General features: G+C 46.4%; 2 protein-coding genes and 2 pseudogenes across 2 annotated transcripts; all 4 read left to right on the plus strand.

Annotated features, from left to right (window-relative positions):
- Positions 1–1,392, plus strand: part of LOC125532665 — an 86,798-nt pseudogene extending 85,406 nt beyond the window's left edge.
- Positions 1,393–2,916: 1,524 nt separating this feature from the next.
- LOC125549743 lies at positions 2,917–4,093 on the plus strand. The gene is made up of 2 exons (XM_048712985.1): positions 2,917–3,630; positions 3,739–4,093. Exons 1-2 carry the CDS (start codon positions 3,016–3,018, stop codon positions 3,805–3,807), a joined length of 684 nt encoding a protein of 227 aa, XP_048568942.1. The 5' UTR covers positions 2,917–3,015; the 3' UTR covers positions 3,808–4,093.
- A 4,033-nt stretch (positions 4,094–8,126) lies between these two features.
- LOC125532666 lies at positions 8,127–10,466 on the plus strand. Its single transcript, XM_048696638.1, has 3 exons — positions 8,127–8,922; positions 9,309–9,734; positions 10,118–10,466. Exons 1-3 carry the CDS (start codon positions 8,147–8,149, stop codon positions 10,464–10,466), a joined length of 1,551 nt encoding a protein of 516 aa, XP_048552595.1. The 5' UTR covers positions 8,127–8,146.
- A 7,786-nt stretch (positions 10,467–18,252) lies between these two features.
- LOC125549903 lies at positions 18,253–25,545 on the plus strand (annotated as a pseudogene).
- Positions 25,546–25,879: the final 334 nt, after the last annotated feature.

Genomic DNA, 25,879 nt, shown 5'->3' on the forward strand with positions numbered 1-25,879 from the left:
AGATATTAGTATACGGTAACCCGAAAGTTGTTCAGCGTCCCGGATGAGATCCCGGACGTCACGAGGAGTCCTGGAATGGTTCGGAGGTGAAGATTTATATATAGGAAGTTAAGTTTCGGCCATCGGGGAAGTTTCGGGGGTAATCGGTATTGTACCGGGACCACCGGAAGGGTCCCAGGGGTCCACCGGGTGGGGCCACCTATCCCGGAGGGCCCCATGGGCTGAAGTGGGAGGGGAACCAGCCCCTAGTGGGCTGATGCGACCCCCCCCCATGGGCCTCCCCTGCGCCTACGGTTGGAAACCCTAGGGGTGGGGGCGCCCCACTTGGCTTGGGGGGCACTCCACCCCCCTTGGCCACCGCCCCCCCTTGGAGATTGCATCTCCTAGGGCCGGCGCCCCCCCTAGGGGTCCTATATATAGTGGGGGGAGGGAGGGCAGCCGCACCCTAGCCCCTGGCACCTCCCTCTCCCTCCCGTGACACTCCTCCCTCTCCGTGAGCTTGGCGAAGCCCTGCCGAGATCACCGTTGCTTCCACCACCACGTCGTCGTGCTGCTGAATCTTCATCAACTTCTCCTTCCCCCTTGCTGGATCAAGTTGGAGGAGACGTCTTCCCAACCGTACGTGTGTTGAACGCGGAGGTGTCGTCCGTTCGGCACTAGGTCATCGGTGATTTGGATCACGACAAGTACAACTCCATCAACCCCGTTCTCTTGAACGCTTCCGCGCGCGATCTACAAGGGTATGTAGATGCACTCCCCTCTCCCTCGTTGCTAGATGACTCCATAGATTGATCTTGGTGATGCATAGAAAATTTTAAAATTCTGCTACGTTCCCCAACAATTCTAGCATGAATAATAAACATTTATCATGATATAAGGAAATAAATAATAAATTTATTATTGCCTCTAGGGCATATTTCCTTCAAAGGCGAAGTTCATTGCAGGAAGAATCATTCCAGCTATTGCAACTACAATGGCCATGGCCACATGCCTTGTGTGCCTTGAGCTTTACAAGGTTCTGGCAGGTGATCACGCAGTTGAAGACTATCGCAATACATTTGCAAGCTTGGGACTACCAATGTTCTCCATGGCTGAACCTGTTCCGCCCAAGGTGGTGAAGCATCAAGACTTGAGATGGACAATGTGGGACCGATGTCTATCAAGGACAACATTACTGTCGCCAGAACTACCTAAGCGGTTAAGCGGCAAGGTCCTGACTACTTACAGTGTCTCTTGTGGCACATCCTTGCTATACCAACACCATGGTCCCGATGCACAGGGATCTAGATAGATGTTCTAGCATACAGGAAGCATTTTGATTTTGTTGTGGCTTGTGAGGATGATAAGGGGAACGACATTTATCTCTCCCTTATCTCCATTTACATCCGATAGGCAGGCGTTGTCACTCTATTGTGAGGATAGACGATTGTGCAAAGAATTCATGTGGAGAGATGTTTGAAACATTCCTACTCTTCTTGGTCGGTTTGGTTTCTTTTTGCATTGGTAGCCTAGATAGATATCCATGACGTTTTGTGTGGGTCCTTCCGCTCTGTTGTTGCATGCCAAGTATTTGCATGTGTGCGATGTTGTCTGATATTTTGATGAATGAACCATAGCCTATCCACTGGGTAGCATGGGATTGATATTTTGGGGTTGCTTGAAGATGTGTTCATCGAGTCATTACAATTTTTACCTCACATACATCAGTACCTCACTGCAACCATCACTTTATTCTTCTTTATCCCTGGAGTTAAGCTATGAACATACTGTTGTTGTGGTTAAGCAAAACTGTATCTAGCAGTTTTGCAAAAAAATCAACTTGGCTGATCCCTTTTCATTGCTTTGACATAATGGAAATACAAGAGCTAGCCAATTTGTAGCCAGCAAGTTCAAAGCGAGGTTCAGGAAGCAGGAAATGGAAAAGAGTTGAGTTTCTACATGTGCCAATCCAAACACATGCTATGGAGCCAAAACTTAATGGCAACAAATGCTCCCCTCGGCCGACACCACCCCTCGGGAGGCGGCAGACCCATGTGGCGGGGAGGTGCGACGGTGTTGGTGGTGGCTGGGTCCGGACGGAATCGGTCGGATTCAGTGCGGCAGCGGCGGCGACAGGATTTGGCTACAGGGGGCTGTGGTAAAGAGGCGGTTGGGCAGCGAGGGGTTGATTGGCGTTTTTGGGCAGCAACCTTGCATATATGTAGCCGGTTGTGCCCTGTTTTTTGGGCTATGCTACGCAAAAACGTTTTTGACCATGTTGGAGTTTTTGGGCAGCTATTAGAGAGGTTTTTTGGCCTCCAGAAGCCTAAAAGGGCAGGGTTGCCCTATTGTTGGATATGCTCTTATGAGCATGGTTACTATATACCGTTTTGTATGGCATATGCACGGTTTTAGGTTGTCAATTTGACTACTGAAACACGTCTTGCACGTCATTAAAAAATATATCCTTAGATTCGTTGTAGAATGAAGCTTTAAAGTGTTCTTTTAATAGGATCATTCCAACATGAAGGTAAATGTGTAGATCAGCATTGCATTGTATGCAATTTTTTCCCTACGCAGGAAGGTACATTGCAAGATTAGTTTTAAAAACGGTGATCCATACAATGGTCTAGAGGGAGAAATTCATAGAGAAATGGAGTGTACACACATGACTTTCTCCCGAAAAAAAAGAAAGTAAACATAAAATGGCAAAAACACACTGTTCCATAAATAAATCCCCAAAAAAGACATAAAGCATAGGGGGAAACCTCATTGTACCCCCCCCCTGAATTCACGCGTACACACGCTCTCACGCGTACACACGCTCCCCCCCCCCCCCCCCCCCCCCCGGTTACTTATCAATGACACATCCATCTATTTCCCCTTTAGCCCATGCTTTAAATGCCGCAAGCAAACCCACCCTCGTCCTCTCCGTATCTTAGATCTCGTCCTCACCACACCCTTCTCATTGTCGCCGCAGCCAGATCTAGATCGGCTGCAAAAGCGGCGATCGTGGGCACGACATCGCCCCCGGCCATGGTGAACTCGGTGGAGCCGTCGCCTGCGGCTTTCCCATCAGATCTCACCAAGGAAGGTGGGGCTAGGGGGGCAGGTGACGGAGCCGCAGAGGTAGATCCAACACCGTCGAGTGCCCACCGAGGGAGGCTGGTGTCACTGCCATCAATGCTCAAGCCATGGGGGAGTCAACGGCGGCTGCGGTGCGTTCCCGTCAACCGCCATGGCAAAATTATTGCCTCGGACACGGGATCCTCCTCGAATCAGCAATATGATGTCAACGAGAGGCTACAGCTTGGCCTTGGCAAGGTGGCAGAGCCATCGGGCACCGGCAACCCCGTAGTCGACAAGTACCCTGAGGTCACCGAGGCGGTTTCTCCACAGCCGTTGAAGGCACGCCCTGGTCGCCCACGTCGACTTGCGATGCCATCCCTCGTGGCCACGACCGCTGCGAGCGCGTCACAGCAGGCGTTTGAGCGCGAGCGGCGGTCGGTCCGCGCAGATGCGCTCAAGAGGCCGCAGTTCTCCGTATCACTCTCCGTGAAAGAGATTGAGGAAGACATCTACGGCCTCACCGGTGCACTCCCGTGTAGCCGCCCTCGCGGTCGGCCCCGCAAAGTGCAAAAGCAGATCGATGTGAGTTCCCGTGCCTCCTCTGCTCCCTCCCCTGACCCCCTTACATTCCAGCCCCTGCTGCTCCTCCCTAGGAACCCATTTTAATTCCATAAACGCTCTTGTCCCCAGCTGCTATTTCCTGGCGCGCGGTTATCGCAGATCAACGTGGAGTCCTACCGGGTGCCGGACAATCGCTGACCCTGTCAACTCAACAAGCGCCTCGACCCAACAGTAAGCAAGCAAAGTGGATTCGCAGATCACAATTCACCTTCAATTGGGTGCTGCCATTGTTAGCTACATAATCCATCGATTAATTGTTCAGATAGAGTCAGAGTTGGTATGTATGGATCCCACCAGGAAACTAGTTGTAAGCAGCAAGTGATGACTTGTTAGTGATTTCTAATTTTGAGTTGTACTCTTTGATATTCATTTCCATAATAGCACTAGTGGTGGTTCGTTACTTTGGTATCATCAGCAATTGGAAGGACGTAATGTGGTGTACTAGTAATTGCATTTCTCTTGATGCTCGAGTTAGTATGTTCGTTGATGATAGTACATTCATTCATATACATCCCTATTGCAATCTCAATGCTAGTACCAGCTTCAGTGCATACAATTTCTTGCTATTTTTTCTCTAGAAGATGATTTTGCTAGCTAACTGCTATGGCAAGTGCCGGTACTGCTTGGTCGCATTGTAGCTGGTTGACATGTGGGGCCGGGACCAAAAAGTTTCGAAAACCCTGGCACCGCGTGGCCTTGCCAATGGGTGATGCGTAGTTCGTCACTTGTTTCCTGATTCCTCATGGGGTTGGCGTGTCTGGGAGACCCGAGTGAGGTAATTGAATGACATACATGTATCCAAACCCTTGGTGGTCCCTATCATCGTCCTGGAGCGTCCCAGGGTTCGATGACGCCGCATGGTTCATGCGCTTTCTGGGTGTGAGTGGGGCTGATGGATGGGCACAGTTCGTGCACGCGTTTTTGATGGGATCAAGGGGGGTTATTTCTTTGTTTTACCAAAGCGACTATTCCTACAGTTTTCATGTCTTTTGTGACAATGCTATGTTTTGCACTTCCAAACCTATCAGATTCATTTGTTATTCATATTCCTAGTACCTTTGATTCATCTCAAGTCATTTATTGTCTATTTGAAATTATGTATTTCATAATACATTCCCATGCAACTCGACCCAAAAGATTCGTATCATATCTCCAACCCAAAATAGGCGGCATAAACTTCAAACGATTTAACCAAAGCTCGCAAATGAATCAAACTTCTAATCTTGCCCCTCTAAATTGTGGTAGAGAGTAATTATAGGCAATCTATGTGAGGAGGCGATTAATGATCTAGCTTTTACATCCGATGTGTTCTCTCTCCTCACATCTCACACTGATCCCTCTCTCAGCCATCAATGGCCTGCTTTTCCTCAATTTTGGCAAGATTTCACGGCCGCAATTAAGACCTAGTGGGAGCATCTCAATCAAAAATCGGTCTTTCTGCTGCCCACTATCTTCATAAAAAATGCGCCAAATATTGTGGGTGGTGGGAGTATAAGTTGTTGATGTAATCCCCTACTCATTTGGGATATGAAATCTAAGGCATGTTCAGATAGCACAAACTTGTGCACGACTCCACCATATGATGGTGCGCTACACCTAGGGTGGCTCGTCGGATGGCAAGCTGGATGTTGGGCTGGCCCTAGGGGCCAGCGGGCCGTAACAATTCAGAAGGCCTCCGACTAACGCAAGGAACCCTCGCCAAGAAAGTCTAGTACCTTGGCAGGCACGCAAAGGACTCCACCGAGCATGGCTTTAGGTCAGTAGGATTCTTGTAACCCTAGGCCTCGTCCACCTTTATAAGGCGAGGACAGTGGATAGGTCAGGGAAGTCAACGTTTTGGTAGATAGTACCTCCATCCGGGTTTATTAGCCCCCCTTGTATTTTGGATCCAACTTTGACTTTCTATTTGACTAAAAACTACAAATTATATAACATGCGCTACACCTTGGGTGGCCCGTCAGATGGCAAACTGGATGCTGGGCTGTCCCTAGGGGCCAGCGGGCCGTGACAATTTAGAAGGCCTGCAACTAATGCAAGGAGCCCTGTGCAAGAAATCTAGTACCTTGGTAGGCACACCAAGGACTCCCCTACCGAGCATGGCTTAGGTTGGTAGGATTCTTGTGACCCTAGGCCTTGCCCCCCTTTATAAGGCGAGAAGATAGGTCAGGGCATCAACTTCATAGTCATTGTCTTGTAGATACTACCTCCATCCGGGTTTATTAACCCCTCTTGTATTTTGGATTCAACTTTGACTTTCTTATGACTAAAAAAATACAAATTATATTTTATAAAAAGCATATTGTTAGATTTGTATTTGAAAGAGATTTTTCATGGTATATTTTGTGTGACATATAAGTTAAATTTTATTAGTTAAAACTCATGTCAAACTTTGACCAAAAATAAAAGGGAGCCTAATAAACCCCGGACAGAGAGAGTACAATGGTGGCTTGCCTTCGCCAATCCATGGGAGGTGGATAAAGGTGAGTTTGAATCCATGAGATAAGAGAAATGGCATTTTATTAATATTTGAAGAAATGTTGAATGTCATTTTACTAATATTTAACGGATTTAATGACACCATAATTGTGATGATTCCGAAGGTAAACTCACTGGAGTTACTGTCACAATTCCGACCTATAAGCTTGTGTAATGTATTGTATAAAATTGCGGCGAAGGCACTGCCCAACCGCCTCAAAGTGGCGCTGACTTTTATGATCTTGGAGGAGCAAAGTGCCTTCGTTCCCGAAAGGTTGATAACGGACAATGTTTTGGTGGCATATGAATGTGTGCACGCCATTAGGACACACAAGAGGAGGAAACCATTATATGTTGTAAAGCTAGATATGATGAAGGCGTATGACAGGGTAGAACGGGATTTCCTTAATAAAATGTTGATGAAGTTTGGCTTCTCTAGTCACTGGACGGAGATGGTCATGAGGTGTGTTAAAACAGCAAAATTCTCTGTAAAGATGAATGGATGACTCTCCAACAGTTTTGTCCCTTCAAGAGGGCCTCGGCAGGGAGACCCCCTATCCCCATATCTTTTTCTTTTTGGTGTGGAGGGGTTTTCGGCGCTGCTAAGGAATGCACAAAGGGAAAGGGAAATAAAGAGAGTATCGTTTGGGAGCAACAGCCACTGTTACTCATCTTCTCTTTGTAGATGATAGTGTGGTGTTTCTAGAGGGAACTCAACAAAACTTTGCTTCACTCCGAGCCATTCTGCAGGACTATGAGGTTGCCTCAGGTCACAAAGTTAACTTGCAGAAGTCATCAATATTTTTTGGTAAGGGGAGCACGGAGGAGAGTAAAGAGGACCTCAAACGGGTGATTGGGATAGCTTCCGAGGCCTTAAGTGAGAGATACTTGGGGCTCCCTACGGTGGTAGGGAGATCCAAGGACGGGACTTTCAAATATGTCAGTGAGAGTGCACGTGAGAAGGTGGCAGGATGGAAGGGCCAAGGGCTCTTCAAGACAGCAAGGGAGGTACTTGTCAAGTATGGGCTCCAATCTACGCCGACTTTTACTATGAGCTGCTTTCAACTCACCAAAAGAATGTGCGGGAACCTTTCTTCTATCTCTTCGAACTTCTGGTGAGCCGTTTTTTTTCTTTCACGCGAGTCACGGTTTTGCTTCCGCGAAAGGCATAGTTGTGCTTTCGCGAGAAGCATGGCTGTGCCTCTTCAGAAACGAAAAAAACGCGTTTTCTCTTTTTTTTTCCTTCCACGCGAGTCACGGTTTTGTTTCCGTGAGAGGCACGGTTATGATTTCGTGAAAGGTACAGGCATGCCTCTTTCAGAAAGGAAAAAAAACCCGTGTTTCTGGTTCGGTTTTTTCGTCTGTTTTTTTTCATGAAAAAAAATTTCGTTAAAACTTATCAACATGGGATCTAGTTTTGAAAATCTTGACATGAGGAATCCAACGATGAAAGAGATTCGAAGACGCACGGTTTAAAAGATAAAACGTTTTGAATAAACGGATCTATAAAAAAAGAAAAAACTTTCAGGTTATGACAAATGGCGCACATGCAGCGCGCCACTTGTCACAATCTGGAAAGGTTGAAATGATCTTTACAATGAGTACTCCTCGACTAGTGATTTCGGCTAATATTGCTAGCGGGTCCTTAAGCGTGGAACAGGAGCTCCGCGTGGCTCCTGTTGTTTTCTTTTTTGAGGGGTTGGCTCATGTTGGCTGATGTTGCCTAACGCGAAAAATAGTCTCATCCCTTTTTGTAGCATCTTTTCTAATTGGATGCGCCTGTAGGCCTTGTTTATGTGTCAACGGCCCAAATTCTAAAAGAAAAAGTGTCAAGGGCCCAAGCACAACAAGTAGATCCACAAAGGAAACCCCTAAAAAAACCAGACGCCGAGGAAACCCTCGCGCGCCTCCGCCGCCGACCATGGCGGGCGCTCTCGCAATCGCCGCCGCCGCTGGTTCTTACGATCGCGATTGGGCGGGGCTGCCGGAGGAAATACTCCTGATGTTCATGCAGGAGCTGGAGATCCCCGACCTCGTCCGCTCAGGTGCTGTCTGCGCCTCGTGGCATGCTGCTTACCTAGACGTCCGCCGCCATCGCTTCCCCCTTCCGATCCCCCGGAATCAGCTGCCCTGCCTGCTCTACGCATGCCGCGATTCCGCCGCAGACGGCGCCGTCGTATGCTGCCCCTTCACCGGCGATTCCGTCCGAGTCCCCCTGCCGCAGCCCCCGCTCACCCGCCACTCCACCATCGGCTCCGCGCACGGTTGGCTCGTCACCGCTGACGAGGCCTCCAACCTCCACGTCCTCAATCCAATCACGGGCGCCCACGCCGCGCTCCCGCCCATCACCACCCTCCACCATGTCGAGAGCTGTACCGACGCCGAAGGCCGCCTCATGTACAATGTCTTTGAGGGCGGTGATCCGGAGCCGATCCCCTTTGACACGCGCGAGGCCAGGGATTGCATGTACCACCGTGTTACCCTCTCCTGCAGCCCGGCGGCTGGGAGCGCTTGCATCGTGCTGCTGGTGCACATGCCAGACGGCGAGCTCTCTTACGCCCGGCTCGGTGACGAGCGGTGGACGTTGATCTCGCCCGACGACCACCAGCTCATGGGCATAAGTTGGGGCTTCATGGACTCTTTCTACAATCAGGATGATGGTTTGTTCTATGTGCTTCGTAGCCACAGATCGGTTTTCACCCTAAATTTCAATGGCCCATTCCTTGTTGTTAAAAAGATCATGCGCAGAGATAGGAAGGGAAATGATCCTTCTAGCATGTACATCCTGCAAGCTCGAGTAAATAGCATAAAACTACTACTTTACAGGCTAGGGTTCCAAAAAACTACCGAATTTTAATTTTTCTCAGATAACTACCAACTCAGGGGTTGGCTGTTTCAGAAAACTCAAATCACCGAGTCTTTAGTAGTTGATCACGATTATGACAGTTGGGGCCCACAATTTTGTTTGACCGTTTACTTTGACCATTAGCTTACAAAGGGGGCCCACCTGTGAGTTTTCAATCAGGTCCCTAAAGGTTTTTGCAAAAAGCAATCGGGTCTCCAGAGGAGATGCGCCTGCTGCAGCCTGCTCGATCCCGAGCTGCCTGCACCGGCCGGCGAGCCACACGCGTAGTGCCTCTCCTGCCGCCATGCTGTGCGCGTAGTGCCTCTCCTGCCGCCGTGCAGCCATGTCGTGCCTCGCCTGCCGGCATGCCGTGCCGTGACTCGACTGCCGCCGCGCCGTGCCTCGCCTGCGGCCGCGCCGTGCCTCGCCTGCGGCCGCGCCGTGCCTCGCCTGCGGCCTCCGTTATCCCCTGCCGCGAGCTCCTCAAGCTCGACGTGGTCGTCGCCGGCTTGGGAGGGGAGGCGGCGGCCAGCACACAAACGCCCCCCCATGGCGCATGCGGTGACCACGGGCAGAGCCCCATGGCGCGCGGCGACAACCACGGGCGAAGCCCTATGGCGCGAGTTGACCGCGGGCGGAACCCCATGGCGGCGGCGCGCGGTGGCGACCACCCATGGTGGCATGCAGCGGCGACCACGGGCGGAGCCCCATGGAGGCGCAACAGCGACCACGGGCAGAGCCCTTTGTAGGCGCGGCGGCGACGGTCCAAGGACCCGATTGCTTTTTTAAATGATTCCAAGGACCTGATTGCTTTTTTAAAATATTATAGGGACTAATCCGTAAAAATCTGTGGATGAGGTGCTGACATGTGGCCCCCACAAGTCAGTTAACAGTCAAACAAATGGTCAACCAAACGGTGCGTTTAGTGGCGGGCCCGACCTGTCATAAACATGTTTAATTTTTTTAATAAAGAGGATTTGGGGTTTTTTGAAACAGCCAACCCCTGACTTGGTAGTTATCTGAGAAAAATTAAAATTCGGTAGTTTTTTGAAACCCTAGCCTGTAAAGTAGTAGTTTTATGCTATTTACTCTGCAAGCTCCATGGGGTGATATTTTGCAAATATGGAGGTGGAGGAGCTACGTCGATTCATCAACACCCGTGGAGCTTCCTGGAGATCTGCTAGGTCACAACGAAGATGACATAGACCGGTATATTGAGCTGAGAACAACTGAAATAGAGATCTATAAGGTTGACCTTGAGAACCAGACACTTGTGAAGATGACAAGCTTAGCAGGTCATGCACTATTCCTTGGTTATAATAGCACCATGTGTTTTGCCACTAAAGATTTTCCAACATTGAAGCCAAACTGTGTCTATATCACGGATGACTCTTATGAGTATGTCAACATCGGTAAGCATAACTGGGCGAGAAATCAGAGTTTGGGATATAGAAAACAAGAGTCTGCAGACTTTTGATAGTGATTTGCTTACTAATTCCTGGATGAACTGGCCTTCTCCGGTTTGGGTAACACCCTCCCTTTTCTAGTAAGTGACTTTTTATTTAGTGATGTGTCAGGACCCAACTGAAGAATCAACAGCAGTCCGGCTAAGTTTAAATTCCCTGCCGTTGGCGCGAAGCTTCCCGGGCCGTCCATCGCCCATCGGACGCTCTTCTTTCGCTCGTACCGCTTCGCGTAAGGAGAAGCTCTGGATCGCGTCGAAGTGGCATCGGACGGCTAGCCGCAAGGCTCGGGTCGCTGTTCACTTTCCGGCAAGGACTTACAGCGTCCCACTGCTTTTCGTTTTACTTTCTTACTTTTTCTCCAATTTGTAAGGCTATAAAGCCAAGGATTCCTGCTCGTTCAAGGGCATGAAATTGTTAGGGTTTCCCCTTTCCGCCGCGAGTGTTCCTGGCCGGCCATAGATTCCTCTTGGCTTGTACTAAAACTCTCTGAATTAAGCCAGTAAATTGAGCTAGTTTGAGTGGAATCCTCCCCCTTTTCTCTGAATATTATTCTTCAGACTCCTCTGGGTCTGACAAGTGGTAATCAGAGCAAGGTTTCTCCTTGGCTGCGCGAGATCCGGTGCCGAAGTGGAGTTGGAGGCGCCATAAAATCCTCCACTTCTCACCGGCGACGTTGGGCGGCGGTGGTTCTCCGGTGGCGATTGGCGGCGGTGAGAAATTCGATACAGGTTTGGGCGCGGGAAGAGGTTGCAGAAACACACCGTCTCTGTGGTAAAATCCCTCCCTCCCTCCCAGATCCGGTGTACTTCTGGAGACGCGGCGTTGGCGGCGGTGCTGGCGGCGGCAAGATCGAAGGCCAAGGTCGGCTTGCAGCTCCGGCTGTGGTAAAATTCCTCCCTTCGCCGGCTGATCACACACAGCGAGGTTACTCGGCACTCTGCCAGTTCTAAAAACCCTCCCTGTGTTCTATTGGTGCAAGCATGACGGGCCCTACGGATTCCTCCTCTACTGCAAACCTGGAGCTCCAATCCTTGCAACTAGATGTCAAAACCTTGCAGCAGAACAGAGAAACAGACAGACAAGACTTTGAGGATTTCAGAGACCACGTTGCTACAAATTTTCACTCACTGCAGAAAACCTTGAGTGAATTGCAGGGCTCTCTGAACAGCTTCATTGCGGGCTTTCCCAAACCCAGGGAAAATCCTCCAAGCCCTCAACAGATAGCACGAGGTAGTGGCCAACAACAACAAACACCACAAGGCCCAACTCATGCACCAGCGGCTGTCCTTCAAACTCCCCCAACTATTGGTTCTGCAACCTTAGTGGACAAAAACACTGGCAAAGAGCTGAACTTGGATGGAAGCAACAAGGCCCCTTACAGTCATCCACACTTTGCTGCTAGTAAACAACCTGTTCCTGAAACCAGAGCACCCACTATTGTAAATCAAACTCTGAATGCTCAGCAGATAGTGCAGCTGGACCTGGAGCAAGTTGAACAAGTCCCACAAGAAACCAGAGGTGGAATAGGGCAGAGAGACCAAGGATTGGAAAACAGAAGACCTCTACCAATAGTCAAACCAGCAAAATACAACATTCCTGAATTTGATGGCACTGGTACTGATTCCTGGATACAGACTATTGAGTTGTACTTTGAGGCTGTTAGAACCCCACTGGAGCAGAAAACAGAAATTGCAGTAACATACCTTAAAGGCCCTGCAATAGAATGGTGGAGAGGTACTGGAATTGTACCTAACACCCTGCCTTGGTATAGGTTCTGTAGGTTCCTGGGTGACAGGTTTGCAGAAACCTCTGTTTGTGTCAATGTGAAATCCTTTCATGCACTCACCCAAACAGGATCTGTAAATGACTACATCCTCAAATTTGAGCAGGCCATGAACTTGATGAGAAGAGATAATCCTGCTCTGCCCCAGGATTACTACAAAACTAGTTTTATCTCTGGACTACATGACAATATACAACACCATGTCCAGTGTCATGAACCTGCTGACTTACAAAAAGCAATCTGGCTTGCGAGAAGAATGGAACAAGCACAGCCACAGAAGAAAACTCTTATACCTAACAACAGTTTGCCTCAGGTGAGAAGGCAGTTGCAATTTGATCTAGGAAAACCTGGACCGACCAACACAACTACAATCATTCAACAAGCTAGAATGAAGGGCATATGCTACAAGTGTAAAGAACCTTCCTGGTCATAAAAAGGTCTGCAAACTGGCAAATCAAGTTCAGATTCAAGCACTACAAGCTGCTTGCCCTGATGATGTTGAACTGGTCTACTATACTGAAGTTCTGGATGAAACTGACATCCCTCCCCTTGTGGAAAGTGATGATACCCCCCTCCAAATCTCTATGCATGCTCTTATGGGTATCAAATCAACTAAGAAGCTCAGTTTTACAGTCACAGTCATGCTTGGAAACACTCTAGCTACTGCCCTCATTGATAGTGGCAGTACTGCTACATTCATCACTCCTAAGATTGCCCACCTAGCTAATTGTGCTCTCACTCCCACCAGAAAAAGGAAAGTGGTGGTAGCTAATGGAGAAACTCTCTGGTCAGAATTTACTGCACTGCAATGCCCATTCTCACTACAAGGAACACAATTCTCCACTGATCTCAGAGTACTACAACTTCAGGGTTATGATGTAATCCTGGGGGCAGATTGGATGGCTTCCTTCAGCCCAGTAGAGTTGGATTTTGATGAAATGCATGTGAAGATCACTCTGAAAAATGGTGAAAAGAAAATTTTCAAAGATGAGAGCCTACCTTCTGTAGCTGTGCAGGAAGAAGAAACTATAGAGGATTTCTCTGAAGAGCCTGTTTGTGGAGCTGTCTTACTCTTGAACAGAATTGTTGTTCAAGAACCAGTAGACACTGTAATTCCTGCTTCGGTCCAGCTGCTTTTGGACAAATACTCACCAGTTTTTAGCACTCCAACTGATCTCCCTCCAAAAAGAACTATGGATCATGCCATACCTTTCACTCCTGAGGCCAAAATAATCAACCAGAGACCTTACAGACTTCCACACCACCAGAAAGATGCTATGGAAACTATAATCAAGGACATGATCAAGACCAAAGTAATCAGGGATAGTTCTAGCCCTTACTCTTCCCCTGCTCTCCTTGTTAAAAAGAAGGACATGACTTGGATATTGGTCAATGATTTCAGAAAAATTAACCAACAAACAGTAAAGAACAAATATCCAATCCCTATCATAGAAGATCTCTTGGATGAGTTGAAAGGTGCCACTGTATTTACTAAACTGGACCTAAAAAGTGGATATCATCAAATCAGAATGCAGGAAGAGGATATTGGAAAAACTGCTTTCAGCACCCATTGTGGCCACTATGAGTATTTAGTTATGCCCTTTGGACTTACTAATGCTCCAGCAACCTTTCAGCTGCTAATGAACACAATCCTGGCACCTTATCTGAGGAAATTTGTGTTGGTTTTCTTTGATGATATCCTGATATATATACAGCAGAAATATGAAAGAGCACTTGCTCCATCTACAACAAGTCCTTAAAGTTTTGCAATCCAACCAACTATATGCAAAAATGAGCAAATGCACATTTGCACAACCACAGGTGGAGTACTTGGGCCATATTATAAGGGGAGATGGAGTAGCAACTGATCCTTCCAAGATTGAAGCAATCAGCCAGTGGCCCACTCCTGAAAATGTAACTCAGCTGAGAAGTTTCCTTGGCCTCACTGGTTATTACAGGAGATTCATCCAAAACTATGGATTTATCTGCAAACCCCTGTTTTAATCTTTAAAAAAGGACAACTTCGGATGGGAGAAGGAGCAACAGGAAGCTTTCAACGTACTGAAGCATAAAATGACCCAAGCCCCTGTCCTGGCCTTACCTAATTTTTCTCAACCTTTCATCCTGGAAACAGATGCTTGTGCTTATGGAATTGGGGCTGTGCTCATGCAAGAGGGCAGACCAATCTCCTACTTCAGCAAAACCATTGGCCCTAAGGCTGCTGCCCTTTCAACTTATGATAAAGAGGCCATGGCCATCATTGAAGCATTGAAACATTGGAAACATTACTTTGCTGCTTCTTCATTGATTATAAGAACTGATCAGCGGAGTTTGAAATACATACAAGAACAAAAGCTAACTGAGGGCATTCAACACAAGTTACTGGTCAAGCTATTGGGTTACAATTTCAAAATTGAATACAAACAAGGCAAGAATAATAAAGTTGCTGATGCTCTTTCTAGAGTGAAATACAGGTTACAATCACTGGTTGCTACTCAAGTGAAACCTGCCTGGATAACTGAAGTTATCTCAAGTTATACCTAGGATCAAAGGTGCAAGGACCTTATGGCACAACTTGCAACTTCTGCCACTGCTGTTCCTAATTATGCTCTTCAGCAGGGAATTCTGAGATACAAAAACAGAACAGTCATTGGCCAAAATTCCAACCTCAGAAATCAGTTGGTGTCTGCTCTACACAATTCTGAACTGGGGGGGCACTCTGGCCACAGAGCAACATATCAGAGAGTTAAACTCCTCTTTCACTGGCCTGGCATGAAGCAATTCATTGTGGATTATATTAAACAATGCCCCACATGCCAAATCAACAAACCAGAGCACTGCAAGTATCCTGGACTGCTTCAACCTCTCCCGGTCCCAGACTTTGCTTGGTGTCACATTAGTATGGATTTTGTTGAAGGCCTCCCCACCTCTCAAAACAAAAATATGATTCTAGTTGTGGTGGACAGGTTCACCAAATATGGGCATTTTATTCCAATGCAACACCCCATCACTGTCAGTACTGTGGCCAAAGCATTCACTGATAACATCTTCAAGTTACATGGACTACCTTCAGTTATAGTCACTGACAGAGATACCATCTTCACTAGCAATCTTTGGCAGGCACTGTTTAAAAAGCTGGGCATAAAACTGCACATGAGCACTTCCTACCATCCTCAATCAGATGGCCAAACTGAGAGGGTCAATCAATGCTTGGAAAACTATTTAAGATGCATGGCTTTCCTGCAACCTAAGAAATGGATGAACTGGCTCTCCTTAGCTGAATGGTGGTACAACACTAGTTATCATACTGCTCTACAGATCACTCCATTCCAAGCACTATATAACAGGCCTCCCAACATGATCTCTGAAGCAGCTCTCTACCCAACTGAGCAGGTCCAAGAATTTTCCTCTGTCCTCACTGCTGAACAAACAGCAGCTCAGATCAAGGCTAATCTGCTGAAGGCCCAAACCATAATGAAGCATTATGCAGACAAAAAGAGATCTGAACGAACTTTAGAAGTGGGTGACATGGTGTACCTTAAACTTCAACCCTACAGACACACTACATTGAGTGTCCATCGCTGTCTCAAGCTTCACTCTAAATATTATGGCCCCTTCAGAATAACAGAGAAAGTTGGCCCAGTGGCTTATTAACTACTGCTACCTGACGATTGCAAACTGCATCCTACATTCCATGTCAGCCAATTGAAAAAGCACCTGGGGCCACAAGCAATTCCAAACCCCAGACTGCCACTCATCAATACTGATGGTACCATTCTCCTGGAACCGTAAAAGCTCTTGGAAAGGAAACTTATTCCCAGAACTCAAGGAGATATCCAAATACCAGTAGTGCGCTGGCTTATCAAATGGTGTAACATGGACGAGAAAGATGCTACTTGGGAGGATGCAACGTTCATACAAAAGGTTTTTCCTGGATTTCAGCCCTGAGGACTGGTCTGAAGTCGTTCGGGGGGAGTTGTCAGGACCCAACTGAAGAATCAACAGCAGTCCGGCTAAGTTTAAATTCCCTGTCGTTGGCGCAAAGCTTCCCGGGCCGTCCATCGCCCATCAGACGCTCATCTTTCGCTCGTACCGCTTCGCGTAAGGAGAAGCTCTGGATTGCGTCGAAGTGGCATCGGACGGCTAGCAGCAAGGCTCGGGTTGTTGTTCACTTTCCGGCAAGGACTTACAGCGTCCCACTGCTTTTCATTTTACTTTCTTACTTTTTCTCCAATTTGTAAGGCTATAAAGCCAAGGATTCCTGCTCGTTCAAGGGCATGAAATTGTTAGGGTTTCCCCCTTCCGCCGCCAGTGTTCCTAGCTGGCCATAGGTTCCTCTTGGCTTGTACTAAAACTCTCTGAATTAAGCCAGTAAATCGAGCTAGTTTGAGTGGAATCCTCCCCTTTTTCTCTGAATATTATTCTTCAGACTCCTCTGGGTCTGACATGATGCCACTGTAGACATTGCATACTTGTTCTTGGCTTTGATTATTGTCAATTTATTTGTTCTATTAAAGCTTAATAATTTGAGTTTTTGTCCCATGATTATATCAATCCTCTCTATATATTAAGTTATGAACTTTTCCCTATGTATCGCTGGATAATTTTTGGCTTGATTATTGTCATTTTTTTGTTGTTCTATAGATTGATATTTTGAGTCCTCCCCCCCCCCCCCTCCAAAAAAAATCAAATCAATTGTTTGTATATATTAGTTCCTATTTATTAGTGGATAACAATTTTGGGTTCTCTTAACGCCATTCCATTAATCTCTTGTTAGAGCCACGTAGTTTATGTAAAGACCAGTCTAATTCGCGTTTGGCACCAGAGTGAATGACAATAACTTCTATTCGTTTTGGCACCAAAGTGAAGGACAGTAATGACAACTTTTCATGTGATTTAAGTTTAACAGAACGCCACTAACATAAGGTTTACACACTTGTATTAAGAGCTCAAATCTTGTATGCAGTGTTATGTAGGAAATAACCCGTTTTTCAACGGTAATATTCTTACTATTTGAACTAGTCATCAACCCGTGCAGATGGATGTGTTAAAATTTTCAGCAATACATTAACTGTAAAGGAGGTTTATTTTAACACAAGGACGTGCTTTAAAAAATTATTACAGCTAAAAACTAGTACGGCCACTTCCTATTATGTCCAAGTTGTGGTCCTTGTCAATTTCTTCGCACCAAGTAAATCGATCTGTTATACATGCTAAGCTTGTGGGGCTAGAATTGCATAACTGATCCCTACATATAATTGCATAGAAAATCCATCACAATAGATGTGAAAGCAATACAGAGACTAACATTATTTGTTATTACTGCTGGGGAGTGGGGATAGTACTCATCTTTCTCCGCTGGATGCACCATCCGAGTAAAAATAGACACCATTACATTTTCTCTACACATTATGCAATGGAACAGGGGTAATAGAAGAAAGGGTCCCGTCAAAACCTTATTAAATTATTAAGTCTAGCATGTTTCTCTCTGTTTTAACACACCATGGAACACATGAATCAATTTATCTTGGGAGAAGGGAGCACTCCTGCAAGGCATAGTATGTATGTATATAAAGAAAACACAGTAAAATTCAAATTGAAGTAGCACCCAGACCTTTTTAGCATTTTACATTTAGGGCAAAGCTAGCGTGAATATCGTACAGCTAATATTTGGAATCACATCAACGCAATAAGCTACATAAATAAACATGGATATTTATATCTTTATTGATTAACCTCGAAAATCTGTATGGCATTCAGTGTTTACTAAATAGAACAAAATCTTAAAATGAATTGTACAGTTAGTGATTATCATCTGTAGAAGTCCTGCAAAATTGTTGTAAAAGGCAATCTCACTAAATATAACAGCATCTTCTGTGTATAAACCTCATGCTCTTAACGGCTTGAACTTTTGCATGATAAAGCACAAATGCTCCAGAAAGATTGGCCAATTAGATCTCACTGGTCATTTAGAATCATATATCTAGTCTCTCACTTGCTTGAGTCATGTGGAACACCATGGCTCTCCCTGTTCTCAAACATTAGATCATCGTAATGAAGCAATGATAACATACCTGAAACAAAAGATGATGGCCTAGGAACAATCAAATAAGGTTCCCCACACAGTTTAACATCCATACCTATTATACTGAACTTCCTTGATCATTGTGGAAAGCGGTGATCAATGATCTCAAGTACCAATTAATTAATCATATGAATCAATGTTCACACACCTGAAACAAAAGGCAAAAATTAGATATTAGCTTGTAATCCGTGGGCGCTCCTATTGGCAGAAAACATGAAGTGCTCCACCTCAAAGCTGACCTCCCATTTCATTTCAGGTACTCAACTAGCAGAAAAAGGCGCACAAAATTCTAATCACAATTGAATTTTTTTCAGCTCAATTAAACAACAATCTAGAGCTGAAGTATGTATGCATTGGACCCTAAAGACTTGAAGCCATTGAATAGCTGCTGCGATGCTCAGATTTCTGTTTTTGGTTCTAAGCTTCAGAAGAAGATGCGAGACTCTAATATTTTTGTTGTGGGATCTGGTGCTCTTGGATGTGAATTCTTGAAGAACTTTGCTTTAATGGGGGTTTCTTGTGGCCGTAAAGGGAAGCTAACTATAACAGATGATTATGTCATTGAAAAAAGCAACTTGAGCCGGCAATTCCTGTTTCGTGATTGGAACATTGGACAGGCAAAATCTACAGTATCTGCTACAGCTGCTAGTGCTATCAACTCCAGCCTCCATATTGATGCTCTGCAGAATCGTGCCTGTCCAGAGACTGAACATGTTTTCAATGATGCATTCTGGGAGGGCCTTGATGCTGTCATCAATGCACTTGATGATGTCAATGCTAGGATCTACGTACGTGGACATGGGATGCCTGTACTTCCAGAAACCACTCTTGGAATCTGGAACGCTGGGTCCGAAATGAAATACACAGATGGTGATTCCTCACCTTACTAAAAACTATGGAGCTTCACGAGATAGATCCTCCGGAGAAACAGGCACCAATGTGCACAGTTCATTCTTTTCCGCGCAATATTGACCATTGTCTAATTTGGGCTCGCTCAGAGTTTGAGCTGATAGAGAAAACTCCAAATGAAGTGAACTCATTTATGTCTAACCCTGCTGAATGTGCTGCTGCTATGAGAAAGGCAGGTGATGCTCAAGCCAGGTAATTATTGGAGCCTGTACGTGAATGCCTTGACAAGGAGCGATGTGATAAATTTGAAGACTGCATAGCCTGGGCAAGATTGAAGTACGATTTATCTCTCTACTACATTCCCCTTTGAATTCAACAATTTGTTATTGGCTTTGTTCTGCTTTCTTTTTTAAGTTAAAATGGTTTCACTTTGATTATATTGCCAACAAATATGACAGTATCTTTTGTGCTCCAGATGCCATGTAATAACATCTGTTTTCTTTTGCCAGGTTTGATCGTGTGAAGCAGCTAACATTCACATTTCCTCAAGATGCTGCCACTAGCACTGGTGCTCCTTTCTTGTCTGCCCCTAAGTGTTTCCCTCCCCCGGTGCAATTCTCAGCTGTTGATCCATCTCACATTCAATTTATACTGGCTGCTTCCATATTGAGAGCGGCGTCTTTTGGGATCCCCATACCGGACTGGGTAAATAACATGGGTAATTTGGTCGATATAGTAAGTAAGGTTGCAGTGCCTGAATTTGAGTCAAAGAGTGGGGTTAAGATTGAAACAGATGACAAGGCTACTAACCAGTGCCTCAGTTGACGATGCTGCTGTTATCTAAGACCTTTTAACCAAGCTGGGAGCATGTGCCAAGAAACTACCTTCAGGATTCCAAACGAAGCCTATTCAGTTTGAGAAGGTTGGCCTCTTTTTAACTACTTCTGATGTGTTAGAATAGGACTTTTTTTCTTTGCCCTGTCTGTTTACAAAAATCCTTGCTCGTTTCACACTAGAAAGCAAACATACATAACTAATGCATAGGTGCATATTTGGTAAGAAAAAGCATCAACAGGGACTATGTGATTCAGTCACATTTCTTTCTGCTATGCATTGAGTTTGAGTTATAGAACTTAGTTGCTAGTACGGAAAGTCACAGGAGCGCTCGTCCTCGTTTGGTCTCGGTATCGTGAGTTGTTGGACATCTTCGAGATCTGACACGGTTTCGATTGTGTGACAGTGCTGCTTTTAATACGTTAACGGGTGGATAACTTAGCGCTGTAACATCGTTTGGATGGTCGTTCGATTTTGACGGAGAGCTGCGTCTTGTACCCGCGGCCCAGTTTGACGCGGATCACACGACTGCGCACAGTGAAAATTTCCTTTTCGAAATCCCTTGCCCAGAAGGCCGTTGTTCCGTACGTCGCTCGCCGTGTTGAGAATGCTGGCCAGCGTTTCTACAAGTGCAGGAACGTAAAATCCTCTAAAGTCTAAACCTTGCAGATCTCGTCTTCTTCTTTTTTTTTAAACGAAGGCAAAAGATTTGTCTCTTCAATTAAATAAGGGAGAGAATAGTTTAGAGTTTTTTTACAACGCACTCACAAATGCGGCATGGCAATTACTTGGACACTATGATGTTCTCTAGTTTTTTTGCGCCGGCGGTCATCCAAAGTTTTGCATCTTCTAAAATGTTGATAAGAAGAATCGTCGGCGGTGCGCTTTTGTGACGGAAAACGCGGGCGTTTCTCTCGTTCCAAATTACCCAAGAAACGAGCATGGTGAAGGAGGCCATCTCATCTTCTTTTCATCCCATCCAGTTAGTTAATTACGTGTGCTTCCCCATCGACCGGCCAGCAGGAAGTGGATGCGATCTATTCAGGTAGCAGCAGTCATACGCCGGTCATCCGGTGGCGGCCCCTATCCAGCAACAGTCACAGGCAGATATGTTGCAGGCGCAGGAAGACACGTTTCATGCTTTGTGTAGATGCAAATGAACAATGGCTCAGTATGTCAGATTGTTGGTCTCTTCCGGATATAAGGCTACGGTGCACACCGGACCAGAGTGGATTTTGCATGCGATAGGTAATATGGCAGACCGTTCATGTTGCTGTGGAGGATCTGGCACACGAGAAAAGATTGTAGTTCATCACAAGCCTGCACCTCCAATTCGTGCTTCTAAACGCTTCCTACATAGCCATGTTCAGTCTATTTTAGCACTCGAACAGTCCCCGAATAAGACCCTATTAAAGGTAAGGTTGTTGTTTTTGAGAGTGCCCCGTGCCTGATAGCACCAACAATTATACCTGTTATACACACGGCTACATGGGAGAAACCAGATGATCATTTTTTTTTAGAAAAGAGATGATCATTGGCTGAAGTTAAACACTAATGGATCGTTCGTAGCGGCAGATGGTACAACATGAAGTGGTATGATTCTGCGTGATCACTTGGGAGATATTATTTTCAGCTTCTGTCTTCATCTATTACACTACCAAGACGCTCTTAAGGCTGAATTGTGTGCTATTTGGGAGGGCTTTTTGCTAGCATTACAGTAGAGTAATCAACATATTATCATTGAGTCTTGACGGTTTGGAGGTCATTGAAAAAATCAATGAATACACTATGCTCCTTAATTTTTGAGGCTTCATAGTCAATTTATGTTTTTCAATTTAAAATTAGTCATCCGTTGACCGGGCCAACGACATTCCTTTACTTAAGAAGCTCTTCATTTGATTGAGATATTCAGTTTCGGATTTGGCTCACGATTTTGACCAGGTGAATAAATTTTAAAAATCACTCAACAACAACCGGGCCATAAAAATATATCAGTGCCGCGATACTCTCATCACCTAGAAAAAAGAAATGACAATATATTGTGTTGTGGCACCAGTAATTCTTTTGATTCACTATGCTTTCTAATTTTAGAGCTCTCCTGTTCGAATGAGCTATTTAATTTTGGATTTGGTTCACCATTTTGATAGTGTGAACGAATTTTCAAATCAATTAATAGCAACCGGCCATTAAAAAGATATCAGCCCCGCGCATCCTCTTGCCATCGAGAAAAAAAATTCAATGGACTCTGCTAAATACCAGACGTTACGCTAGTAAGGAACAGATCTGAACGATTTCTAAATTTCTTCGATCACCCTCGCTCGCGAGCTTTCCTTTCTATTATACGTGGGTATGTAGACGAAGAAAGAGCGCATCGCTGCATGCTTATGCCTCAAAAATGCATGCATGCATGTAAGATAAATTTGCTAGACGTGGTGCGCTCCGTCTAGTGTCCGAACACCGTGGTGAAGGCGCATCCTCTTCATTTGCCCACCAGTTAGTGGTGAACGCATGGGCCACGTTTGACGCAATGAGGCGGAGCCGCACACTCCGGTGTTGGTGCGAGTGAATGGCAACCCTTGGCGTAACTGCGTCATGATGTGTTAGGTTTCGACCACAACGGACCATCGTCGATTTGATATCGACGGGCAAAGTTGAGGGCACGGGTTCCGACAAGGAATAGTAGGGCATGAGAGACGACGGCACTACAAGTCTCGTGAGCCAGTTCATGTCCCATGTCCTCGTCTACTTAGCTGGAGGCCGTACCTCCACTCCGAGGGACTCAACCGGCGCCGGACATGGACACGATCGGAACAACAAGAACAGTCGCCCGCGATTAGGCTTGCATTGCATGTAATTGTATGAATTTAATTATTTAAAAATAAGATATCTAGTTATGGAAATGATTTTTTATATGTTGACCGGTCATTGTCTATGGACGCGTCCAAAAATGTGGGCAGGCGTTTAAGGCGAATCTTATGAGTTGTGGTTGTAGATGCTCTAAGGGAATCTACAGCCGCGATGGACAAATATGGCCCCACAAACGCCCGCGGAAACGCCGGGCGCGTCACTGACCGGACACTTCTCAAATCGCGTCGTCCATATTTGTGTATCTCATATCCAAACCCCTATGTCCATACTAAACCATCCAACGTTGATCAAACTAAATAGATCAGCTGACTGGACATAGAACAGCACAATAGTTCACCAAAAGATCATGAACGAATGTTCAAAGGACCACCAAAGTTCACAGAAACAACAGACAACTTTAAACTACATCTAAAACTTGAAACTAAATTGAACTTCACCACTTTCGGGCCGCTCCTTTCCCCTTCCGGTCGCGGCGCAGCTGTAGCTGTCGGCGGCTGGTGGAGGATCATCGGATTCGTCGGACAAGGAGCCGTGGTCATCCGACGAGGAGGAGGAGGAGACGATGATGAGGCCCTTGAGGCGCTGGACGCCCCGGTCCTGCTGGCGCCTGAGCTTCGCCAACCGAGCAGCCTCCGTCGCCTTATCCTTGGCCTCCCGCTCAGACTGCTCGATGGCAAGCCGGAGAGCCTTCGCGTTCTTCCGGCGGAGCCGCCGAGCGCCCGTCTCCGCCATCGTAAGCGATCAACAGTAGACTCATGCGAGCCGCTCGTCCTTGTCGGGCTCCACCTGTAACCCGCGATGGCGGCGGACAAAGCTCTCCGATGCGTGCCTTTCCCTTGCACACCGACTCTCGCGCGGGCGGCAGGCGCCACCGACTCCGGCATGCGCGTCCGGGCCAGCGGGGCTGGCCGGATTGGGGATATATGTGGGACAAAGTGGGGTCGGGATGGGCTGGAGTGATGTGGCGGAAGTGCCCGGACTCATCATATCCGCCCCATATTTTGGGCTGGATATGAGGGTTGCTGGATAGCCCGAGTTTTTGATGTCCGTTTAAGACGTCCGGACGGGCCGTCCGGGCATTTAAGACCGGTTTAAAACGTCCGATTGTAGATGCTCTAATAACTCAAATCCATTCGTCATTCCCAGGTATTTCTAAAAGAAGGAAACACCATTCTCCTCCATGCCCGCGTCCTTCGGAGCATGTCTCCGTTGGTAGGGACACGCACACCCAACGTGTCGCACTCCATTTTTTATGGGATCGCAGGCCGCCAGTTTCGGACGAGACTTGCCTGCTCCCCCGTTGTGTGCCCATCCGTGCTCCCGTCTACGTGGCTTGATTTGATTGGAGCAAAATAAGGCCTGGCCCCACCCCCTTAAAATCAGGGGAAAAGATAATTAGATTAGAAAGAAAAAAGGAAAAAAGACAGCCGTAGGATTAAGTGGGAGCACGGATGGGAGCACGGGAAGGGAGCAGGCAAGCCGGATCCGCCAGTTTCCTACCTTTTTTTTGTTACCGCGAATCACAGCCGTGACATTCGTTTCTCTCGGTGTCGATCCCGTAGCGGCACATCCGCCATGACTCCGTCATGTACCATTGGTCCACTTTCTCGCCGTCACAGGACCCACACACAGTGTTGCCTGTTGCGACAGCGCTCGACCTGTACCTGCGTGACACATAGCGTGAGCACGCGTGCCTGTCCGCTAAATCGCCGCACTCCTTTCTCCCTTGTTGCTAGTAGTAATCTACTCTCCACTTCTGCCCAGATACATTGAGGATAAGTAACTTCACAGTTCTTCGAGAACGAGTTTTTTTTTTATGCTCCCCTCCACCTATCCTTCCATGTTGGTGTATATCTATTTGTGTGTGTTTCTGTTTTTTCTGCTGGCACCGTAAAGATGTTTTCATATGTGATTGCCTGTGTCAAATAGCTGTTGTTGACTTTGTTATATATTATATGAGGCATAAGGAATGCAATTCTAGATTATGGGAATCTGTTAATTTCAGTTCTCAAAATATCTTCTGGCAAACCACTGTAAAAGGACAGAAATAATCAAATATTTATAGCTGATCCTCTTTCTTCACTAATTCTGGTTACATGACATTTTTCTTTTGTAGGATGATGATACAAATCTCCACATGGACTTGATTGCTGGTCTTGCTAATATGCGTGTGAGAAACTATGGTATTCAAGAGGTCGACAAGCTGAAGGCGAAGTTCATTGCAGGAAGAATCATTCCAGCTATTGCAACTATGACGGCCATGGCCACATGCCTTGTGTGCCTTGAGCTTTACAAGGTTCTGGCTGGTGATCACCCAGTTGAAGACTACCGCAAATACGTTTGCCAACCTGGCACTACCAATGTTTTTCATGGCTCAACCTGTTCCACCCAAGGTGGTGAAGGATCAAGACATGAGATGGACAGTGTGGGACCGATGGTCTATCAAGAGCAACATTACTCTCGCCAGAACTACCTAAGTGGTTAAGCGACAAGGGCCTGACTGCTTACAGTGTCTCTTGTGGCACATCCTTGCTGTACCAACACCATGTTCCCAACGCACAGGGATCTAGGTAGATGTTCCAGCATACAGGAAGCATTTTGATTTCGCTGTGGCTTGCAAGGATGACAACGGGAACGACATTTATCTCTTATCTCCATTTACATCCGATAGGTAGGCGCTGTCACTGTATTGTGAGGATAGATGACTAGTGTGCAAAGAATTCCTGTGGAGAGATGTTTGAAACATTCCTACTCTTGGTCGGTTCGGTTTCTTTTTGCATTGGTAGCAATCCATAGCGTTTTGTGTGGGTCCTTCCGCTCTGTTGTTGCATGCCAAGTATTTGCAGGTGTGCGATGCTGTCTGATATTTTGATGAATGAACCATAGCCTGTTATCCACTGGGTAGCATTGGATTGATATTTTGGGGTTGCTTGAAGATGTGTTCGTCGAGTCATTACAATTGTTATCTCATACATCAGTACCTCACTGCAACCATCACTTTATTC

The sequence above is a fragment of the Triticum urartu genome, chromosome 1 (assembly GCF_003073215.2).
Source record: "Triticum urartu cultivar G1812 chromosome 1, Tu2.1, whole genome shotgun sequence".
Classification (NCBI taxonomy): domain Eukaryota; kingdom Viridiplantae; phylum Streptophyta; class Magnoliopsida; order Poales; family Poaceae; genus Triticum; species Triticum urartu.